Source organism: Phoca vitulina, unplaced genomic scaffold (genome assembly GCF_004348235.1).
Source record: "Phoca vitulina isolate PV1807 unplaced genomic scaffold, GSC_HSeal_1.0 scaffold22, whole genome shotgun sequence".
Lineage (NCBI taxonomy): Eukaryota > Metazoa > Chordata > Mammalia > Carnivora > Phocidae > Phoca > Phoca vitulina.
The window spans coordinates 39,874,375-39,898,632 of NW_022589725.1; the positions used below are offsets into that span (position 1 = coordinate 39,874,375).

The 24,258-nt window shown below is 40.9% G+C and overlaps 1 protein-coding gene across 1 annotated transcript in view; it reads left to right on the plus strand.

Moving 5' to 3' along the window:
• The window catches only part of SLC9A4 (solute carrier family 9 member A4), a 65,884-nt gene extending 44,168 nt beyond the window's left edge, over positions 1–21,716 (plus strand). Inside the window, exons 8-12 of the mRNA XM_032419200.1 lie at positions 2,484–2,645; positions 7,981–8,077; positions 12,698–12,829; positions 14,054–14,141; positions 21,361–21,716. Coding sequence (XP_032275091.1) covers positions 2,484–2,645; positions 7,981–8,077; positions 12,698–12,829; positions 14,054–14,141; positions 21,361–21,716 — 835 coding nt within the window. The remainder of the gene's footprint in view (positions 1–2,483; positions 2,646–7,980; positions 8,078–12,697; positions 12,830–14,053; positions 14,142–21,360) is intronic.
• The last annotated feature ends 2,542 nt before the right edge of the window (positions 21,717–24,258 follow it).

Here is a 24,258-nt window from a genome sequence, read left to right on the forward strand (position 1 = left end):
GGAAAACAGTATGGAGGTTCCCTAAAAAGTTAAAAATAGAGCTACCCTATGACCCAGCAATTACACTACTAGGTATTTACCCAAAGGATACAATGTGATCTGAAGGGGCACCTGCACCCCAAGGTTTATAGCAGCAATGTCCGCAATAGCCAAACTATGGAAAGAGCCCAGATGTTCATTGGCAGATGGAAAGATAAAGAAGATGTGGTATATATACACAATGGAATATTAGTCAGCCTTCAAAAAGGATGAAATCTTACCATTTACAATGACATGGATGGAACTGGAGGGTATTATGCTAAGCGAAATAAGTTAATCAGAGTAGGACAATTGTCATATGGTTTCACTCATATGTGGAATTTAAGAAACAAAACAGAGGATCATAGGGGAAGGGAGGGGAAGAATAAAATAAGACAAAATCAGAGAGGGAGACAAACCATAAGAGACTCTTAATCATAGAAAACAAACTGGGGATTGGGGGGGGGGGGGTGGGGGGGGGGATGGGGTAACCGGGTGATGGGCATTAAGGAGGGCCCATAACGTAATGAGCACTGAGTGTTATATGCAATTGATAAATAACTGAACTCTACATCTGAAACTATTGGTACACTATATAATAATTAATTGAATTCAAATAAAATAAGATAAATTTAAAAAAAAGAAAAAAGAAATAAACAAATAGGAGAGTAGCATGACCATACTTGGCTTTTGGAAAGCAAACAACACCAGCGATATGGAAGCTGAATTTGAGACAGATACCGTGGGGTGCGAGACCTGTAAGGGATATCCACATGGACATAAGAATTTCATCCTGTAAACATAAAATAAGCCTCAGATACTATGCTAGCTTTTTCATATATTCTATTGTACATGATCTCCTGAATCTCCTGTGTTAGCACTATTTTTCTCATTTTGAAGATGAAGAAACCAGCTCCAGGGTATCAACTAGCCTACAGCAGAAACTTGACTGAATTCAGGTCTGGCTTTAGAGCCTCTTCTGTTTCCCATGAACCACAGAGCTTTCAGAATCATAGGGATGAGGAACTAGCAGAAGGAGCACTGGCCTATTTCTGAGGCGGACGTGGGGACTGGCCAGGGGTATAGGGAGAAGAGGGTGAGGAAAGAGACAATAAGAGTGACTCTCAGATTTCCAGATAGCAAGTCTAGGAGGATAACAATGCCAAGGTGCAATGTATAGACTATAGAAGAATGTCCAGTTAAATAATACCAGGGTATGGAGAGGGGAAGCTGAGTGAGGACAGGACTCTGAGAAGCTTCCATTCCTCTGGGGCAGGTAAGGAAGAGGAAGCGATTTGGAAAGAAGCCTTTAGGGAGGCTGGAAGGATGCAGGCGTAGATCAGGATGTGGCGGGCTCAGAGGAAATGACCCGGTGGCACATCGGGAGGAGCCAGGTGGCACGTAGGGCACCCACCGGCGTTGAACAGTAAAGGTCAAGATGAGCTCAATGTAAAGAGTGTCAGAGAAGTCCTGATGGGTGTGGAGCAATGCAGGGGACTGAGGAATAAACAGGAACAGCAGCCTCTCTTGAAGAAAGGCAGAAAACAAGAAGGCTGAGGGGTGGACCCATCTGGAGCAAGAGCAGGCCAGGCATGAGCCAAACACAGATCCTAAGGAATCACAGCCTGCTGACCCCGGAGGAGACTTGACTGATAAAGCATCCTTCTGCCTCACAGACCAGGAGACCAATCACCAGATAATAAGGCAGCAGCCCTGGGAGTTCTTTCCCCTCCAGAAAATAAAGCAGGCACACAAATTACTCTTTGAATGTAAAATGATTGGAAGTGTTGAAAATTCCTACTCCAAACAAATGGCCGGCTCTGAAGGCTCCATATGCCGATGTGCAGCTCAGCCTAATGGGCCAGCCAGAGGTTTGTTGTAATAGTCAGCGGCCATCAGCACCTAGCCTATTCAGCTTCTCCATCATTCAGACTGTCAGGATATATGGGTTCTCCCCCTACCCCCTCCTTCATTGTCAGGAATCAAAATGATCTGCAGCATAATGGACGAAACTACCGTAACTACTGGGCCATTTAAATTTATTGGGTTCTGGTTGAATAGGCCAGTATTACTGTAAGTGCCACTGCCGCTATTAGGAGCTATTAGAATGGAACATTTGTTCAAAAGCCTCAACCCCTCATTTCTTCTCTTACAATTGGAGCTGAGCTGCGCTGGGCCTCCCCCGCTCCCCACTTATGCGTACTTTCTGCCCTGATTGCAGCTTGTCCCTCCCTTTTGTCTAGTTGATTTTCAATGTATTCAGGCCAGTAGGCTATTCTTTCTTTATTAAAATATATATACAAGTCCTCTGATTTTTTTTTTTTAAATGTGTTCCAAGACTGAATTCTCAGCACCATCCTGGTGTTCAGAACAAAGTGAGGTAGTAGTTTGTTTTAAGAAAAATACATACTTCCATAACACGTACAGAGATTAAAGATGTCCAAAATGTTGGTTTTCGTTTTTAGGTTTAAGAAGTTTGATCACAGATATTTACGGAAAATCCTAATCCGAAAGAACCAGCCCAAATCCAGCATTGTCTCCTTGTACAAGAAGCTGGAAATGAAACAAGCTATTGAGATGGTAGAAACTGGGATCCTCAGTTCCACAGCCTTTTCTGTACCCCACCAGTAAGTCCCATATGCTCTTTGATCTGGACTTTCTGTGTCAGAATTCCTAGGGGCACTAACTCATCGTTCCATTTAGAGATAATACTAGGAGTGAAGGGGCAGAAATTTGAAGGAGGAATCATGAGAAAAGGATGACCTAAGTCTTGGCCATTTGTATTTTGGCCCACGCTCACCTCGTTTCTGAACATTATCTAGCAAAAGTTGCGTGCTGTAGTTGTATGACACCTTTCCTTGGGAAGGAAGGGAAAGTGAATTTATAGAATGATGGCATAGTTTACAAGACTTTCTCTTTTTGATTAATTTCTACCCTTCAACCCCGGTTCATTTGATTTCGCTAATCGTACACTAATAATAATATGCATTTCTCCAGTAAGTCATTTATTTCTCTTCCTCTCTTGTATGAGGAGGAGAGACCCAGTCAGCATATTGCGATGCTAGCTGGGATTAGGGGTTGAGTGGTGGTAACACGTGTGGTGGTTGGTGGGCTAGTTAAATTTACCTAGGTAAAACCTAGGTAAATTTACCCCCCCACCAAGGATGTCCAGGTTTCTTTCATGAAGCAGTTTATGAGGGACCCCTGGGTGGCTCAATCAGTTAAGTGTCTGCCTTCAGCTCAGGTCGTGATCCCAGGGTCCTGGGATCGAGTCCTGCATCTGGCGCCTTGCTCGGCGGGGAGCCTGCTTCTCCCTCTGCCTCTGACCCTCCCCCCTTCTTGTGCACACACACTCTCTCTCTCTCTCTGACAAATTAAAAAATATCTTAAAAAAAAGAAGCAGTTTATGAATTGAGAAAATTACTCACAACATATTTAGGGTAAGGAACACCTCCATCCTGTCATCTTCTGTAGGTAGACATTGATCATGAGCTTCAATTGTGTCTTCAGTTTGAAAAGCAGGTTGAGATAAGAACTAAGAACAGATAGCAATAAAATTGTCACTAATACCTGAGTGTTATCTCGCATCCCTTACTTGCTAATGAATCAGAAACACCCTTTCCTTTCTTCCGAGGCCTGAGAAAAATCTCAAGTAGGGTCCCTGAGGGCATCTCAGTGTAAACAGAGACTTTCTGCCTTATTTCTCAGTGAGACTGTTTCTGTGGTTTGCTTGTTTGTTTTGGTACTGCCCATCGTGCGGCTTGCTTTAAGGAAACTTCTGATGCGAAAATGGCAATGTGCTAACAAATATTTATTGGTAATGCCATGCGGAGCCATATTAGAGCCTAAGGCAGAAGAAAAAATCAGTATTATCGATCCTGTCTTTATTTAAAACGTGGATATTTTATTCATCGTGGATTGTTTTCTTTTTTGCACTGACCTTTGTTTTCTAAAATATTGCATTTGCATCCTACTTAACTTGACTGAGCTTTTTTGGCATCATCTTGGGCCCAACCCTGTTCTGTGGGCACTTTTTATGTGCCAGGGACGTCAAACAGACACAGTCCCTGGCCTCGTGGAGCTCATACCCTAGCACGGTCATGGCATTAATAAAAAAATTTCTCACAAACATATAATCATAAAGTCTAGGGAGCTAGGAGAGTATAAGAAGTGCCCCTCTGGTCCCCAGGCATTTGACCTGCTCACTGGGTGCATGGGAGTTAATGCCCTGCAGGAGGCCTGGATAGGTTCAGGCACTTTAGACCATTAGGAACTTCCTGAATCCATTTGCTTACTAGTTCTGTGAGCTCTGGGTCTAAGAATGTAGGGGTGCTTATCTCAGATGAGAATCAGTCTGTCATGTGCTAAAACATATTTGCAATCTCTGTATTACCTTGCATTGGTCATAAGCAGCGGCCCCAGTCTCTAACCTCAAGGCAGTTTTCAAGCCAGCTTTATTTGGAGGGAGCCTTTCTGTTGAGTTCATTAGTTTTTAGACATTGATTCAAGATTAGTAAGAGAGGCTTCAAGGTTAGTAACTCTTTTTTTCCTCTAACAGCCCAAACCAGTTAGTTAACTGGGCTAGGAGAGGAGATTCTTTTACCTGATATTTAATACAAGTTTAACAGTACTTAGATTGCATTCATTTGATCTCATCAGAAATCTGTACGACATCAAGCAAAAAGGAATTCCTCTCCCAAGATCAAAGCAGCTAATTTCTTCAAAACAAACCTTTATACAATAATAGGAAAAAGAAGTGTGTACTCAGCTCGCTTTTTATTATTCTGTATGAGATGATAACAACAAAATGCACATATATTTTTTTCTTTAGAAGTTTAAGCAATTGTTCTACAAGAGGGTTAGCTTTCCAAACTCTGTGAAGTTCAGGAGAACACTACCACCAGAAGTTGTCGATAGCACAGTGTGGATGGCGATTCTATAGAATGCCCTTATTTTTGCAGGCATTATGTTATTTGACCCTCAAAACAACCCTAGGGAATAGATAGAGTGTGTACTTGGATTACTATTTTAAATAAGAGGCACCTCGTTTTACCAATGAGTAGTAAGCTTTTAGAAATACCAGACGATAAAGGCTCAAACGATTAAAAGTGTCAAACCCTTAAAAAATATTTGGTTACTATTAAAGAGATATTGAAGTATGTATAAAGTTAGAGGCATAACAAACTACCACTATATAACTTCAAAGCGTCATCCTTAAAAGCTCCCAAATAATTTTAACATGTCATAAAAAAAAAAGCAAATTACTTTATTGTAGTTTAAGAATTTTTAATTGATCACACATTGGCGGGTAGAGGCTTACATTTATGCATTCTTACACCGAAGATTCTGGAATGAAGATTCTGATGCCATTTTCACTTCCATAATGGAACATTGTGTTGTACGGAGCCAGGCCCTCTCCTGCGCCACTCTTCACTCATCCTAGATATTGGTCATCTTGGTGACCTCTCTAAAAAGACACAAGGAACCCACACACAGAGAAGAGCAGTTGGGTCCCATTGGTTAATCAGTGGGCGCATTCTTCATTTGCCTTAGCATACGTTTCTCATGGATTTTGTGTGTAAAGCTATCACAAGAGAATGGGTTCTTTCAAACAAACCAGGGTATAATATTTGATCTTTTAGGAATTCATATCATGGCATGAATAGAACATCTACTACTAGATTTCATATTTATATTGTTGTGTTTAGAACTGAAGCATTTTTTTACATTATTATAGCATCTGATTAAAAAAAGTTAAGAGAAATGTGAACTTTTATTTAAATACATTTGGATTCAGATTTTCCCAGTTTGATTTTCATAGTCATGAAATTACCACAGAGCTTTTATTTGAGGTGACAGAAATTTCCTTTATGGATATGGAATGGATGTTCCAGCGACAAGCGTCTCTCAGCTTACAATTTTATTTTTTTTACCTAGAGATTATTAACATTCAGTTTTTCTAAGGATTGTATCTTTCCTGTGCTCACAATATGATCATTTCAGGGATGATTTTGCTAATGAAGTGGCATGTAGAAAACTCCAGGTATCACGTTGCCTAAATTAACAATTCCTCTGTATAATTTCATAGCTGTCGCTTCTCAGTGTGGATCAGTGCGAGATAGTGCCTTTGGGATCCCTGTATTACACGTCTAGCCAACAGCCTGAATGGACATTAATTAAGTCTAGTCTTTCCCAAAGTGGCCAATTACAAACTGGGAAGAGTGCCAAGTTAGACCTACTGCTATCTTGAGTTTAACTTTACCATTATCTTATGGTTTTTTCCTATTTGGTTGTGAATATCATTATGAACATAGGAAATGTAACTTTTTGATTAGCTGTTGTTTCTGCTCAGCAAGAGATTGCTTCCACCATAATAAAGGAATGTGTTCAGATTGTGGGAATGTGTAGGTGTATCTCAATCAGAATAAATTTTATTTCAAGGACTTTTAAATAGTGAGGTTGAAAAGCCCTGATAATAATGTTTAGATCACCAAGGGTGGTAACTGAATATCAATAGAGTTGACATTTGCAGCTCTGAGATATGGAAACTCTGATTTCAAGGATTTTGTAGAAAGGGCATTAGTCAGTCTACAGGTAGGATTGCTAAATGAATTCTGGCATACTGTGATCCCCCGTATCCAAGTCCTTAAAAATATTTTAACAATTGTACTTACAAATGTACAAAAAGTACTCACAAAATGTCCTTGCTATGTATGGCTATGTTGCTACTAATGTTTGGGAAAAATACTTAAAAAGTGGCCTGTGTTGAAACCAATAGCTACTGATGTCTGTGATCAATTATCCTAAGACCTTTGCAAGTAGATAGGAGCATCTTTGTGCCTTTATGCCTTGAGAAGAGCTCCAGCGAGGAAAGAAGAAATCAACACTCTGTAAGGTTTTATACCAAGATATTAAAGGAGGTGAGAGTATTGAAAGATGCATTTAATTTTCTTTAGTTCTCTCTTTTTTGTTCTTACTTCCTACAGTGAACATATATTATTCATACAATGAAACTTTTTCTAGAAATTCCTGCCACTAGATTGAAATGATTGAAATCAAATATATTTGTCACATAAGAATTCTGCACATAGCAATGTCATGGCTTTGAAATCCTCAGAAGACAATGGTGCATTGACTGATAACCTGGACATGACTTGATTTTTAAACCCATTTGGGGCGCAGCGGGTGGGGGAGGAGGGGGAGGGCTCATGGTGAAGGAAGCCTTGGGGAGCTGGTCATGCGGAGGCAGGGAGCAGTCAACTGCTTCTAGAAACTCACGGAGTGCCCAGTGTCTCAGAGCTGGGCTGGCTTTCAGAATAGAAATAGTCTAAATGTCCTCATAAAATATGATTCTAGTTTCTTACCATTATTCTTTAACCAACGATAAAATCCCTAAAGGGACAATTCCAAGGTAAAGGTACTCACAGAATTTTAATACTCCCTTAGATCAGTGCTATTCAAAATGTGGTGTGCAAATGGTGTTGTCCATGAGCTGTTTGTCACCTGTCGCAGTGGGATGAGTGCAGACCTAACCACGAGTCAGTCTTGCTTAGTAATCTTATTTCCATTTAATCTACCAGTAAAACGTTTGGTTCTAATTTTATAGTATCTTTTTAAAAATTTATTTTCTAGCAATTGATTTTTGTTGTATTTTACCAACGTGTCTGCTCATAACAAATATGGGGGAAAAAATAACTGGTTTGTAACCACCTTAAGCCCTTTTTTAAAAATGAGTTAGAATAATTCCCACATAAAAGCTATAGGCAAGGAAACCATATTTTTAAAATGTGAAGTCAAGACACATGTACTGACATTTCACAGGAACTTACTAAAACAGTAGAAAAAATTATGTTAAAACATGTGTTCTGGAACTTAGAACTCCCACATGTATATTGATACTTTTGTGGCACTCTTGCCAGGATGTAAGAATAATGCTTGGCTTCCCTCCAATGATGTTTCTAGGGCCCAGAGGATGCACAGAACCAAAAGGCTTTCCCCGGAAGACGTGGACTCCATGAGGGACATTCTGACACACAACATGTACCAAGTTCGACAAAGGGTGTGTATAAGCCAGCTGACTTGTCCCATTGCCTGGCCTTGGAACCAGTCATTCAGGAATCCGTTCTTGTTCACATTATCTCCTCTAAAGCAGCTTTCTGGCTAAACCATTTATTTCTGCTTGATTTGGAGAACAAAAAGTTAATTGTTACCTTTCTGCTAAAAAAAAAAAAAAATTGGCACAGGCGGTGTAAAAAGGAATGCAGATCCAGCTGCCGGCCCTAGGGGTCAGGCTGCCCTAGCCCTGCAGCCTGGTACTTTCAGAACCAATCGGTCTCCCTCTCCCTCCAAAGATGAACAAGTGGTGGAGCTCATTCACCGCACCACAGAAAAAGATGGCACCGGGACACCAATGATAGGCTCAATCTGATTGACTGTAATAGAGCTTAGAAAGTGGAGATGGTTATTGAAATGCTGAAAGCCTATGTTAGAGGAGACATATTAGGTGTATTATTTTTTCATTTTGGAAAAAGGTATGGAGTCTATACTACCACTTGGGAACTGGTGGAAAGTGAGTGGTAAGAACCTTCCTGGGGGCGGTGGTGAGTCCTTCTGAAATTTTGATGTAGTCAAATGACATTTAAGCTTGTGAAATCTAAATAGGAGTTTTCTTTTTTCAGTTTGAGGATTCAGTTGAACATGCCAATGCTTGAGTATGATATGGCTCTAAGTAAATTCATTGTGAGGGCCTTGGTTTTTGTGACTATGTTATAGATCACGGTCTTGATGGGGCCAAAAAATCCATCAGGTCTACTTGCTTTCAAGTAGAAGATGCTGAGGTTAAGAGAGTTGTTCATCTGACCTGTTGAAGGTCACACACAAAAATCCAAGTTAAGAACCCAGGTCTTCCAACTGCCTACCCAGTGCTCTTTCCATGACTCCAGCCTTACGCGATCCAGTTAAAGTGAATGTTCTCTGGCTTCCTGTTTTGGAAAGGTCAGTGATTAAGGGGAATGTGTCAGCAAAAGGCTCTGCACCTGCTGAAGGAATATAGGTCAGCATCAATCATAGCAAGCTTAGAGTAAATTCAAGAGCTTTCAAATCATTCCAAGTGAAACTGTTTCAGTAAGACTATCACATTCTGATAAATGGTGAGATAAATTGTTAAAAGCTTCCTGGTTTGAAGAATGTCGGCTTGCTTCTTGGGGGCCAGAGCTCAAAGGCAGCCTGAAACTCAGCCTTTTCCCCATGTGGACAAAGGTTGAATTTAAGGAAATGTCCAGAAGTGGAGATGAAGATCCTGGGATTCCAACTCAGTCTAAAATGAGGTTAACTACCCATTCTCTCTTTCTTTCCTTCCATTCAGGTTCCCAGACGGCCACATTTCGTCTTTCATAAGGGCGTCTATTCCGTCTGTCCTCCAGATTTCTCCCTTCTAAGCTATATAACATCTACCTTTCTTACTGCCCCCAAATAAGCAGATGGGTCATGGAAGGTCACATGGGGAGAACATAAATAATAAGCAGAAGGGAGTTTTCAAGCCCCTGAGATGGCTTTTACCTCCACTTTTTGTTACTTTGACGGAGTGAGCCTCACCAGTCCTTCCCTTCCTGTCTCCTTTCTCATCCCACCTTTTACGTGGGTCATGTGACTCCCCTTTGCCCCGTGGTCCTCTTGCCCTCTTGAAAGAAAAACTGCTCTAGAGATGCAATGCAGGACGACTGTCTCCTTGGTTTCTAGTGAGTGATCTACAGTTTTGAGGATTGTCACAAAAGGTGACATCTGTGGTCTCTAGCCTGGGTGATAGTCACTGGACCTCACACAGTGTGGGGCTGATGGCTGGGGCATTTCTCACAGTCTCATCTCAGAAGAGTCAGGAGTCATTTCAGGGCAAGGGTGAGATGAGTGCCGGGTTTGACTGGGGGATCCTGATTCATAGTTGATCTGAAACTGAGCTGGTCCTGCCCAATCTGTTGCTCCTGGGAGGGCTCTGGCCACTCCTGTTTGAAGCCATTCCCATCAGCACGTCCAGGATCAGATAGTCACTGCTGGGCAAGTTGAAGAACTAGCCTCCAGAGGTTCCCAGTGGGACAGCCCTCTGGGATGCAGAAGCTCTTTGCAACACACTGGGGATGGAGATGGAGAAACACTCTCTTTAATTGTACAAGGGAAAAAATTGACCTCCACTCAGACTCTAAGGATAAGTCAGAGATTATTGATGGGCAGCCCCCTGGGGAGGCCCAAATGATCAGGTCACACTCAGAATTCAAAGGAGTAAAACAGTTTATTCAATTTCAGTTCTCTTCAGCAGATTTTTAATGCACATCTAGAGCTTTGTCCCATAGAGCTCAAGTTCTAGGGGCAAATACAGTCTTTCAGCAATCACCAGTTCCTTCATCAAAGGACTGGACTGAAAGAAACAGAAGGAAGAAAATTGCATATACATATGCATAGGACCTACTATGCTCCCTGCAGATAGGCAAGGATAATTACATGGGTGATATGATATGAGGTGAAATAGAACAAAAAATGTCCAAATGTTCCTTAAAGTACAGCCCTCAAGTCAAGGTGTAGGAAATTCCTACCAGCAACATATACACATACGTGTATATATATGTACAGACACACATACATACATGTGTGTATATAAACATACACGCACACTGACGTCACTTTTGCATGAATTTAATGTTGATGAAAAATTGTAAAAGTTTGTCTTGGTAGTCTAATACTTAATTTAAAAATGTTTTCTGTGACAGTGTCACATGTCATTCTTTAATATCTCCATGTATACAGTGCACTGAAGTTGAGGTCCATCATTAGTGATGGTGGATAAGAATCCCTATTTCAAACATATTTCAAAAATTTAATTTTTTGCCAGAGTTTTTTTTTTATCAGATTGGTTAATTTGTCAAGAGTGGCTGGTAAAGATCTCCTCTCAGGAGACGGTGAAAGTTGGCTTTGCAAATTCCTCATTGTTCCCTTGGCCTCCAACCCGTACCTTCTTTATGGAACTTCTTTTAGACAATTGTCTGTTTTGTGAGGACTAGTTAGCTAACAGATAGTGAAAGCCACAAGTCTACTTACCTGGCTATATATATGCTAACACACAAGCAAGAAACTAAGAACCAGTGAGCCCGTGAGGACACCGTTGTCAATGCCTCCTTGTTACAAACACCCTCTTCTGTTCTGGTGGGGAACTGGGCCATCTTCTTTATCGACCAAGCAAGGGTCTGTTATAAATCTCCATATTAAGTACAAAGAAAGCTTAATTTCTTTTTTATTTTTTATAAAAACAAATAGAAACATAGGTATTAGTATTTTTTCCTTACACTGGAGATCATCTTGTGGCATCTCTTAAAGCGTGTGCACCCCACTTAAGGGACCCTTGATCTGGAGGATGGAGTCTCTTCTCTTGGCAGGTTGTCCCTAGGATTTTCCCCCACTCCCGCCCGTGTCTCATTTCTTACCATACTTTGAATAAAGTACTAAATTCTCCTGTGGTAAACAAATGTCCAGGTCTGCTCCAGTAGGTCCTCCTATCTCCCATCACATTTTTCCAGAGCTATGTCTTATCTCACGTGTTCCCTCTTCGTGAAGGGAACATCTACTCATCTTTCAAGACTCAGCCCAGTGCAATGCACCTTTCCCACCCAAGACTGGATCAGTGCCCTTTGCCTAAACTCTACAAGTCCCTGCAGACCCCAATATCTTATCACTTCCTAAGCACATAACAGTATATGCTTGTTTGACGACCCAAATAGGCCATGAGCCTTTTGAAGACCATTCTTCAAATTTATCCATTTTTTAAAACTCCTGCACCTACCATGGCACCTGACACATAGAGTATTTGCTATTTTGTTTTGAATTTGAAATCCTTAATACAATATCCATTAACCAGTCCTGAATCTGGTATCCAGTGGGACCAGTATATTCACTGCTGCACAGTGAAAAGTAGGGAGAAAGGAGTTTCCAATCAAGCACTTTATGAACATTTGAGGACCAAGCTTTGTCTTTGGTTCAAGACAGGTTATCACTGGCCTGGTAAGAATAAGGAAGAAAAATTTTTATAAAGATAATTGATTCAGTTTGAAGGACAGCTCTTTAATCAGCAATTATGTACTTCCTACATTTTGGTTAAAAAAAACAAAACAAAACAAAAACCCTCTTCCTTTTTGAACTGATAACGGTGATAGTAATCGGTTGATTTTTTTGAATGTAGCTTTAACTGGCAAAATGTAAAAATAGCAACCTTAATGAAATTCCCAAAGTAGTTCTGACGTTTTCCTGACCCATTAGACCCAAACTTTCAGTAACCACTCTCCAAGCATAAAAAACATGACCTGGGAAAGCGTGTGGGTATGGGGCAGCCAAAGTCTATGGGTATCTCAGGGCAGGACCACTGCAAGGATACGAAAGAGACAATGCAGGGGGACAGCAGGGCGGGGCAAGCCGGAAGGCATAGGCTCCAAACCCCAGCTCTGTCCTGGTAGGGTGGCCTCGGTCACAGGTCTTTCTTCTCAGGGGCCACCGCTTGCTCCTTTGTAATTGAGGCAAATGCTTAGGTGGCCTCTCCAGTGTCTTTTCTCTAGTAGTCTTAGTATGTGATATTTCCATGGCCCCAAAAGCCATGGTTGTATGGTGATATCCTTACGTATTTGACATTCTATTCTTTCCGCAGACCCTGTCCTACAACAAATACAACCTCAAACCCCAAACAAGCGAGAAGCAGGCTAAAGAGATTCTGATCCGCCGCCAGAATACCTTAAGGGAGAGCATGAGGAAAGGCCACAGCCTGCCGTGGGGAAAGCTGGTATGGTGGGGTCTGTAGACACACCCGGGAGCTGGGACAGTCCCTTGCACAGGGCCTCCTCGGGTGACTGCCAGTGGTAGTTACACAAAACCAGCATCTTGTTGCCAGAGTAAACCAAAGCAAGAGGGTGCAGGACACGAGACAACTTCCCTCTGGGTCTGGAGCCTTAGGGTCCATGGTTAGGATGCACCTCTAGGATCCAGTTAGCAACGGGAACACACTCCCTGGGCTGTGAGTCTAGACCAGGTGCCATGGTGGCCAGGTACTGACCATTCCAGGGGAGCCTCCATGGACTGGGGCGCTGGGCTCTAGAAGCTTCCTTCTCTCCCAGGAAGATCTAGGGAAGGATCTGTTCTTGCCCAGACTCTGGGGTTTCATCTTCATATTACCCACCGTGCATCTGAACTATTCTATTTGAGGCCATATCATACCAATCTCACTGGAACTTCTGGACGAAGGTTACGTCTAGAGTAGATTCTAATTTCTACCCTAGTCTCAGTGGCTAAAATGTAATGCTTATGAGGAGGACAGTAATAACAGCAACTAACAGCCTGAGCAGAGGGTTAAGTGACCTTGTTCAAACATTTTAGTTTCACAATTTATCATTTTCAAAATAAAATCAAACTAAGTGTTCAACCTGTGATCTTGTAGGAATGCTTACCTTAAGCACACATCTGACGGGCCAACATTAAGAGGTACCTGTAAACCTACTAACGATATCGTGACATAGCATTCATATTGTGTTTGCAAAGCATACAAGTGCTTTCCAGTGTTTTACTTTATCCTCAGACTCTTTCTGTGAACAATGTAACACAGGCATTTTATCCCCTTTCTCCAGACAGTCAAACTCCGGCACAAAAAGTCTAATTGGCTTATCCCACTTAATCATAATTATTCCAATGAATAGAATACAGATCTCCTGACCATGGACTAAATACTCTTTATTTTTTCCTGAAACAATATATCCCAATAATCCATAATTCTGTTTTTCTTACGAAAAAACAAATGGCTTCCAAAATAAAGTCAAGTGAGGGGTTCATAATGGTCTGTTTTATCATGACAGGGAAAGGAAACACATATTGAAGGCTGAAGCATTCTGCTGTCTCTAAACCAGTCACAGGAGTACAAGGGAGCCAGTGTAGGCCTGTATCTCCCACTGTGTCCCATGGGAGGCTCTGAATCGCAGACTCACCTCTGCTTTTCCTTTCTGTTTTTTATCCACAGGCCGGTACCAAAAATATCCGCTACCTCTCCTTTCCCTATGGCCATCCTCAGCCTGCAAGAAGAGACCCGAGGGCTGCTGATTTCACAGGTAACCTGCCTGCCTGGCTGTTCTTCTTTTCTTGTAAAGGGTCAGATGGCAAATATTTTGGAGCTCGTGGGCCAAGAGGCAAAATCAAGAATATTATGTAGGTACTTACATGACAAGAAAAAGAGTAAACAACTTTTTTATTAATCTAAATCAGCGCTTGATTTACAGACACTGAAATTTGAATTCCATGTCATTTTTACCTGTCATAAAATATTCTTCTTTTGATTTTTTTTTTCAGCCCCTTAAAAAGGTGGCAACTATTCTTAGCTCACAAGCCATACAAAAAGAGGCAACAGGCTGGATATAGCCCAGGGGGGATAATTTGCTGATGTAAAATGGGTACTTTTTAAAAATATTTGAAAATTTTAACTCAAATTGAATGTCTGAAATATTTAAAAATTAGCAGGATTCTCCAAAATTGGTAAATTTTACTAAAATAATTTCATCAAATTTACTGATTGTTTCCCGCTTAATATCGAATTCTTAAGTAGAATTCTTAGAATTATTGAAACTAACTATTCTAATAAAAGCCATTATTATTTTTAAAATGTATATATAAAATGATTTTCTATTAGCAAAGGTGATATGTAATATATAATATGCCATATTATCTATTTTAATTTTCCCAAATTTTTAAGACTTAAAAACACATTGGAAATTCAAATAAGCTAAACATACAGGATTTTAGAATTATATCTTTGAAGAGTGAATATAATTATTCTTCAAAATGGAACTTTATTTTCTTCTGATTTAAAAACATGCTTGATATAAAACCAAAACCAATCAGTAGAAAAAAGCATAAAATAAGAAAGTTAAAAGCACTTGAAACCCCAACACCAGGAAATAATCACTATAGAACATTTTGGTAAGCATTCTTCTATAATTCTCTCTGCACCATCCTGATCCCTACCCTATCTGTACCTGACAGAAGAAAGAAAGAAAGAAACAAACAAACAGCATTATGTTATCCACAAAATCATTGTATCATCATTGTTTTGGAATTTTTATAAATTGCCTAGTTCTCTCAACCATGTACTGTGGACATATTTCCATTCAATTGATATAAACTAAATAATCATTTTTTATGAGTAAATAATAGTCAATTATATAAAATAATCCTAGCTTAGTTAACTAAATCCTTATTAACAAATATTAAGGTATTTTGCCTTTATATGTAATATGAGCAATGATATATAATAGGCATCTCAGATCACTTGTGATTGTTTTTTGCACAAATAATCAATTATTCCCTTAGTACATTTTCTTGGAAGCAAAATTTGGGGGTCAAAAACTACACATATTTAAATTTACCCTCACACCCACAGTCTGTGAGAAAGGTCATTGCCAAATACTTTTCTTTTTTTTAAGATTTTATTTATTTATTTGACAGAGAAAGAGATAGCAAGAGAGGGAACACAAGCAGGGGGAGTGGGAGAGGGAGAAGCAGGCCACCCGCGGAGCAGGGAGCCCGATGTGGGGCTCGATCCCAGGACCCTGGGATCATGACCTGAGCCGAAGGCAGACGCTTAATGACTGAGCCACCCAGGCGCCCCCATTGCCAAACACTTTACCATCACTCAGACTTTTGAGTGACCTCTGATGTGATAGGATAAAATTTACATAACATATTAATTTTCATCTGAGTCTGATTTTTAGTAAGGTTGAACGTCTTTTCATATTTTTTAGAAGCAACATATTTCTTCTTGGGAAGTTTCTGTTTCTGCCTTTGGCCATTTTTTTCTATTCCGTTGTTTGTTTTCTTAAAATGAATTGGAAGAACACTGTATAACAAGGATAGCATCCATTGTCTCATGTTTGTTGCCAATGGTTTCTCTTCCAGTTTCACATTTATCTTTTAGTTTTTAGATATACTCGCCATTCAGAAATTTTTATTCTGATTAATCAAATCTGCTCCATCTTCCACAGAAAAATTAGAAAACCATTTACCCAATGTTTTTAAACTTTACTAGTTTAATGATTCCATTTAAATTTCAACCCTTTGAGATTTATCTTTGTGTAGATTAAGACAGAGCCATGCTTCAGATTGTTTTCCAACGGCTGTGCACCTGTCCCAACCCCATCTTTTCCTCCAGGATAAGATGCTATCTTTGCTCTGCTAAAGTCATTTACCCTGAGAGAGTTCTCGGCTCTCAGTTCTGTTTCATTGATCTAACCATTTATTCCCAGAGCACTCTCTTGAAAGCAGTGTCATTTTATGTTATAAAAGAGCTAATCCACAAACAAAAGCAAACAAACAAAACAAAACAGTGCCATTGTAGGGTGTATAATAAATTAATTTCTAAAAATCTTCCTGGTACAAGTAATTTGCTGCTATTTACATTGTTTGAATGAATAGAAAACATGAAATTCTCACGGTCATTTCTTATGATGGACATCAACATCGCATGCTCCTGTAACAGGGGATCACCACGTAACAATCTTACTTGAGCACAAATGTGCAAATCTTAAATAAAGCATTATTAACAAAATACAGTAGAACATTAAAGAAATACTACACCTTACCAAGTGGGATTTATTCCAGAAGTGGGGGTTGTTTAACATTTGGAAATGTGTTTACAACATTCATGAGATGAATAGGTCAAAGGATCCTATTCTTCGAATAGATGCCCTAAAAGGCATCTCACTCGTATTTTCCATTAAAATAATAAAATCCTGGGGCGCCTGGGTGGCTCAGTTGGTTAAGCGTCTGCCTTCGGCTCAGGTCATGATCCCAGGGTCTTGGGATCGAGCGCCACATTGGGCTCTCTGCTCAGCGGGAAGCCTGCTTCTCCCTCTCCCACTCCCCCTGCTTGTGTTCCCTCTCTCGCTATGTCTGTCTCTGTCAAATAAGTAAATAAAATCTTTAAGAAATAAATAAATAAAATAATAAAATAAAGTAATAAAATCCTAGGACAATATATTTAGGACTTATATGAAGAAAACATAAAAGCTGACTTCTCCATGCTGTCATTTTCTCTCTGTAAAGAGAATATTGGTACCTCCCACATACAACAGTGTTGCCCCGAGGTGAAGCCAGGCAATGCATACAAAACTCTTAGAACAGTGTCTGGAATCAAGTAAATGAGCAGGAAATATTACCCATTATAATTAGTACTACTGAGGAACATCAAAGAAGACTTGATGTGGGTAGATAGAGGTGTTCTTGGAACGAAAGACAACACTTCAGTCTAGGCATGGAATGAAATCTTGGCCCAATGAACATTTTTTTCTTTCAAATGTGCACAACTAGTTCAAAATTTTATTAGATGAGCAAAAATAGTGGTTAACCTAGAAATCTGAGAAGGGAAAGTAATGAAGTGGGACTATTTTTTGAATTGTTATTAAGTTTTTTATTTTAATTCCAGTATAGTTAAGATACAGTGTTATATTCATTTCAAGTGTATGATATAGTGATTCAACAATTCTATACCTTACTCAGTGCTCATCAAGTTAAGTAAGTGTACTCTTGGGCGCCTGGGTGGCTCAGTCGGTTAAGCGTCTGACTTTGGCTCAGGTCTGATCCCAGGGTCCAGGGATCGAGTCCAGCATCAGGCTCCTTGCTCAGTGGGGAGCCTGCTTCTTCCTCTCCTCCTGCTTGTTCTCTCTCTCACTATCTTTCTCTCTCAATAAATAAATAAAATCTTTAAAAACAAAGATAAGTGCACTCTTAATCCCCTTCACTTATTTCACCCCTCCCTCTACCCACTCCCCTCTGATAACCATCAGTTTGTTCTCTGTAATTAAGAGTCTCTTTCTTGGTTTGCCTCTCTCTCTTTTTTCCCTTTGCTTGTTTGTTTTGTTTCTTAAATTCCTCATATGAGTGAAATCATATAGTATTTGTTTCTCTGATGGACTTAGTTCACTTAGTGTAATATTCTCTGGCTCCATCCATGTCATTGCAAATAGCAAGATTTCATTCTTTTTGATGGCCAAATAACATACCTTTGTATATATATACACCACACCTTCTTTATCTGTTCATCAATCGATGGACACTTGGGCTGCTTCCATAGTTTGGCTATTGTAAATAATGTTGCAGTGAACATAGGGGTGCATATATCCTTTTGGAGTGGGACTTAATTTACTGGTTATCCTTAATAAGTTTTAAAGCATTATAATAATCAGGGTTAGACTGAGATCATTCTCATTGAGTCTCTGGACACAATTATTTGAATCCACATTCTCTCCAAACCTGAAGTCTTTCCGCACCAGGACAAGTCAAGGAGTGGCCAGGGGCCTCTGGGGGAGAAGATGGGGGGAGAGACGGCATTGAGCAGGCAGTCTCTGGCTAACCAGGCTGTGACTTGGAGAGCATTTTCCTTTCTCACTGTCCCCTTGCTCTCCAGTGTTGGTGCATCCCTTACTCTAGATGTGTCGGGGGCTCCACATTCTCTTCCAAGGCTCTTTTGCATGGAGCCAAGGCTCACTTGGTGTTATAAGTAGAGAGCTCCTTCCTAGACACCGACCTCCTCTGCTCTGAGGCGGCTGACAATCCATGTGGATTGGGGAAGATGAAAGAGGTCTGGAGATGGACACACAAAGATGTGAATGTACTTAATGCCACGGAACTATGCAATAAAATGGTGACAATGAGAAAAAAAGGTTAAAATGGTAAATTTTATCAGAATTAAAACAAAACCATGAGGAAAGGAAGGAGGGAGGGTTGCACCCAAGGTCTAGGTCTCTAAACAGTGTATATTGTACTAGGTAGTCCAGTGTCACCCCCTGGGTATCAGGCTCTGCCTGGCCCTGTGCAGAAGCACTTCCTGTTTCTCCTTCACCCTGCCCCTGGGTGCCTAAGTCCAGAAGTTAAAGTGGAAGAGAGAAGAATAGATGTTCAGAATTTGCTGCAAGGTCTCCATTGATCTCTCCCTGGAACTGCCTGCCTGGGTGCTGACCAGCAGGACATTGTGCAATTGGGACAGAGCCCAGCCCCCGCTCTTCCTCCTTCCTCTTCCGCTTTCCACTGGCTTCTTCCTCCCCTTTTGGACACATCTACTGATTTAAGTTGCATGGAATCTTGCAAGTTGCCTGCTCAAGCCTCTTCCTAGTGTTTGGAACCTACTTTTCAATAAGCAGAGGTGGTCAGGAAACATCAGTTTTAATCTGTGTGCTAATGCAGAGCATATGCTCAGAAGGAGGGGTTGGAAACTAGGAGGGGACGGGAGGGTATGGGCCAAAGGACTGCTCTTTGGGGCAGAAGCACCCAGGCCATTGTTTCCTTAGGTAATATTCCAAGCACCAAAGGATCAAGGGGAACTCTTGTTCCAGGCCAGATCATGGAGCACAAATTAAAGGGAAGTAAAGAAAAAATGGACAAATAATCTGAACTAATTTTTTTTTTTTTTTAATTCAAAGCAGTTGATTCCTGTCCCTCACTCCCCACAACTTCCAGGCTACCTTCTGAGGACAATTCAATTACATTTAGAAAAACATTATTGAACAGGTTATTTAAAATTTTTCTGATGACTAAACACATTTTGCCTTCTGCATACCGGTGTGCATATCAGTTCCAGCTGTGGGGTTTTTATTTAGTTTTGTGTTTGTTTTTTTAAGAGGGAATAAAGAGTGGGAGAAAGAATCCTGCTTTCAGATTTAAATATAAAGTTCTTAAAATACTTAAATTCCCAGGAGAATATTTAAAGGGAAAATAAATTTATTTTATTTTTTTTTAACATATAATGTATTATTTGTTTCAGGGGTACAGGTCTGTGATTCAACAGTCTTGCACAATTCACAGCGCTCACCATAGCACATACCCTCCCCAGTGTCCATCACCCAGCCACCCCATCCCTCCCACCCCCCTCGACTCCAGCAACCCTCAGTTTGTTTCCTGAGATTAAGAGTCTCTTATGGTTTGTCTCCCTCTCTGGTTTCATCTTGTTTCATTTTTCCCTCCCTTCCCCTATGATCCTCTGTCTTGTTTCTCAAATTCCTCATATCAGCGAGATGATATACTTGTCTTAGGGAAAATAAATTCATAAGGTTGAAACTTGAAATGAGAATAGGTGAGATTTGTGAAAACTACTCATTTGAAGATATGTGCTCAGTGAAGTTGGGAAAAGGCAATGTCCTAGGCATGGATGAGGTCTTTGGAAGGTCATCTGAGAGGGGATGTTACCTAGATACCCAATGGCTTCCCTCTGCTCTTGGCGTAGCCCCCTGACCTGCACATGGCATGTATCAGGGAGCCAGGCAGAGTCTGGCAGAGAGCAGATATGCCCCTGGACAGACTCTGCTGAACTGCAGTCCCATCTTCACTGTGATACTGAAAGTCACTTAACCTCTTGAAACCTCAGCCTCTTTACCTATGAAATGGAGATGTTAACTTTACTCATCTCCAAGGCTTGCCGTAAGGCTTCAATGGCATAATAGATGTAAAATAGGTAGCACAGTGACAGGTGCAGAGTGAGTTCTCCATACATGGACGTCCCATCGCTATCATGACTGTTCCATGCCAGCAGAAATCTGTTCTCCTCTTACCTGCTTTGGAGGGAGGACATCTAGTCACAGTGGTTTTGCCACACATGGCTCTCTGCTGTAGCCACCCCTGTTTCTCCAAGATTGGCTCTTTCAAGGCCCAAGGGATAAAACTCAGATTTAATGCTTTCTGGTAACCACTGATTAAAAAACAAACCAACTGGGGTGCCTGCGTGGCTCAGTCGGTTAAGTGTCTGCCTTCTGCTCAGGTCATGATCCCGGGGTCCTGGATCGGGCTTCCTGCTCAGCAGGGAGTCTGCTTGTCCCTCACTGTCTGCCCTCCCCCCCCCTACCACTCGTGCTCTCTCTCTCTCAAGTAAATAAATAAAATCTAAAAACAAACAAACAAAAACAAAGAACAACAACCAAAATCCAAACTTCCCATGTTCCTATCACAGTTACCATGGAACCCTCAGTTAAGCATTGGTCTTCAACAACACAAAACATCTTTGTGCCTTATGGCCTAATGCCTGTGGTCAGCTCTTCTGATTTTGTAAAAAACACTCCCTTACTTACCTGAAGGAGTCTAGCCTGATACACAGGTTTTGGTGCATTTCTAACACAGCACATATACTTCTATTCTCTGCCCTCCTTGGGGCAGGGAAAGTCAGACAGGCAAATGTAAGATCTGGAACCTCAAGAAGGACTATCTTTCACACTGAGTTCTTGCCATCCAGATATGGAGTCTCCTCTCTGATCGTAAGTCGTGTTCTTTCCTCCTCTTGTCATATTTCCCTAGGTAATGACAGCAGTGATTCAGAACTCCCATCCATCATGTTCAAAGCACACCCTCGAACAGGGACACTTCAACAAAGACAGCTGACACACGAGATAATCCCAATGAAGAGCTTACCCAGAGGAGGGAAGCCATGCTACTTCGGGTATCCAAGAAACACAAACCAAGAAGAGCACGTTGGCGCAGGCAGAAGGGAGGCACTACGGCCCAAACCACTATTCCACGCAGTAGATGAGGAGTTTGAATCTGGAGAGGAGAGTGAGGAGGAGGCCTCAGCAAGTGGGTCCCGATGGTCAGCGGAGCACAGACCCAGCAGGCAACACCACAGGTCCCACAGTCCTTTGCTCCAAAGAAAATAGTTTCATCATCCACACGATTGTCTCCATGTATTTCAAGAGTCCATTTTCTTATTGTTGTGGAAGAAGGATTTTCAGAGTTACGAAGAGAGCTACTGAGTCTATTTTTCAGAAGCTATTAGACATGCATCTATTAGAGGAAGGGAGATATTTTTTGGAGAACAACTTGGAACAAATTTGCAGGCTCTGCTACATTCTTGGTTAGTGTACTCTGTAGATGAATTCCCTGTGAGTGATTAATGTTAATCATTGCAGGAATTATTACTAAAATTCCTAAGAGTGTGTGATCCATGAAATTTATTGAGATACAAGCATGATTGGTCAGTGATTCACCTTGACTATCTGCTTGTGCAACTTATAATCAAGTTAGAACTGGGAAGGGCCTGGGAAATCATCTGGCCCAATCCTCTGTGTTTACAAATAAGGACGCCTTGCCCAAGGTCACGTGGTGAGTTGCTGCTTTCACAAGCTGGCTGTCCTCTCTCCCGAGAGAATGCATCCAATTTTCATTTTGGTTTGTACTATGCGATAATTATACTTTTGGGGAAAGGTAAAATTTGCCATAATATGGCTATATCTAATCAGTAGCAATAATAAATGGATGTGATATGTACTAGAGAATTAATCTGTGAACAATGGGCTTGTTGTCTATTTTATAATTGGAATATTTATTTTAAAAACAAAATGGACATAAACAGACTTTCATAGCAATGACACGAACAACAGGTATTTATTAGATGTGCAGTTGTAGGCTGTGATACTGTGCCCTAGGGTTGGAAACTATTTCCCAATTTAATTTTCCATCCTCATCACCCCCAGACTTGACATTGAACCTCACACTCTAGCTCACCAACTTTGCTAGATGACTTTATCTTTCCTCCCTCCTTGCTCTCTCTTCCTTTTCTCACTCTTCTGGCCACCTGTAGATGAACACATATTTATTAAGTGCTATTTATTGTGCCAAATGGCTGATCTATAATAAACAACCATATTATCCTTTATCATTGCTATTTTTGACATCTCTAACCATCCCCAACTGATTTAATCCTGTACATCTTTGAAGGATGCTTTCTGATGCACCCTGTTCCCTAGACCTGCCTTGATCCCCTTACTCAGAAGCAATGAAGTGATCTGCTTCCTCCTGGGTGCCCCCACAATGCACTGGGTGTGTTACAGAACTTATCTGGGAATTACACTTATACATGTTGTGTGTGTATCTGCCATGATCTGAAGGACAGAGAGGATAGTCTGTTCATTTTAAATTTTAACCACTCATCAATTGTGTTTTTTTTTATCTCTTGGCTTTACTTTTTTTCTATTTTTTTTTTACTTTTATCCATTTTTTTGTCTTAGTTATTACAGTGCCCTTGGTATGTGGTAGATTATCTATAAATGTTAGGGCAACAGTGACTTTTTTTTTTTTTTTTTGCTTCTGAATATGAAATATAAGGTTGCTTCTAGGTTGTCTAAATATTTTAAATTATATACTACCAAATAATAGTAGTCAGCCCAAAGAGATAGAAGTATATATAAAACCCGGCATCTCTGAGTTTTGGGTTTTTTTTTCCTCTTTATTATTGTCTAAACAAACAAGCAGTCAAAGCAACAGAAAAAAACTTTATGCCAGGGAGTCAGTGAGTCATTACCTTCAAACTGTAGATGAAGATACAGAGAGTAGAGGCATCAGAAATCACCTTTCCAAAGCCATATGCAAAGCCGATTCTTGAGAGGTAGAGAATGCTGAGTTCCTTGCTGGATTCTCCACATAACAGAAATCCAAACTGTGAAGTCCCCTTCCCAGAGTTGCCAGGAAAGTCTAAGAATTAGTGGAATTTATCTAATTCTTCTGTTTTCCCTTTGAGAGAGGGATGGTGGGATTTAGTGAATAGATGGGAACTCTCCCCTTTTATTGGTAGAAACCATAATGGAGTCATTGGCCTGGAGGCCATTTATTCTTCTAGACACTGTCTGACCCTGGATGCCTGGGACAGGAAAGTGGCCCTGGAGTTCTTTCCTGGAAAGTTGAGGGCCCTCGTGGTCCTAGTAGCTCTGGTAGACTTGGCAAGCTCATGGTGGAAATGGCCTCTTTACTCAGTCATCCAGGATTGTTTCCAAATGCAGGTTGATCTGATTTTCATTCCACTGGCGACAGCCCACTCTGGGGATTGGTTGAGGGTGTGATCAGTACACCAAGAGTGCTCTTGGGTTTGGGTTTCATATCATGAGTTTTTCCAACAGGCACCAAGCAGTGCAGCAGAGAAAGTTCCCTCTTGAGTGTTGAGACAGTTCTGCTTCTTGTTCCCTACACAGCTCGGGGGGCGGGGGGGGGGGGGGTTGGAATCCCATGAGGGTGTTCTCCTGGGCCTGGCTACTGGTCCACTGAGCATCACACCTTCTCCACCAGAAGCAGAATTTGCCCTTCTATCTTCAACCTCGAAAAAGCAAACACACAACCCACAGAATCTTATTTTCCCTCTGTAAGTTGTTTGTTTTGTTTTGTTTTTTTACTTTCTCAACCTGTTCCTATTGTTAACCTCAGTGGACT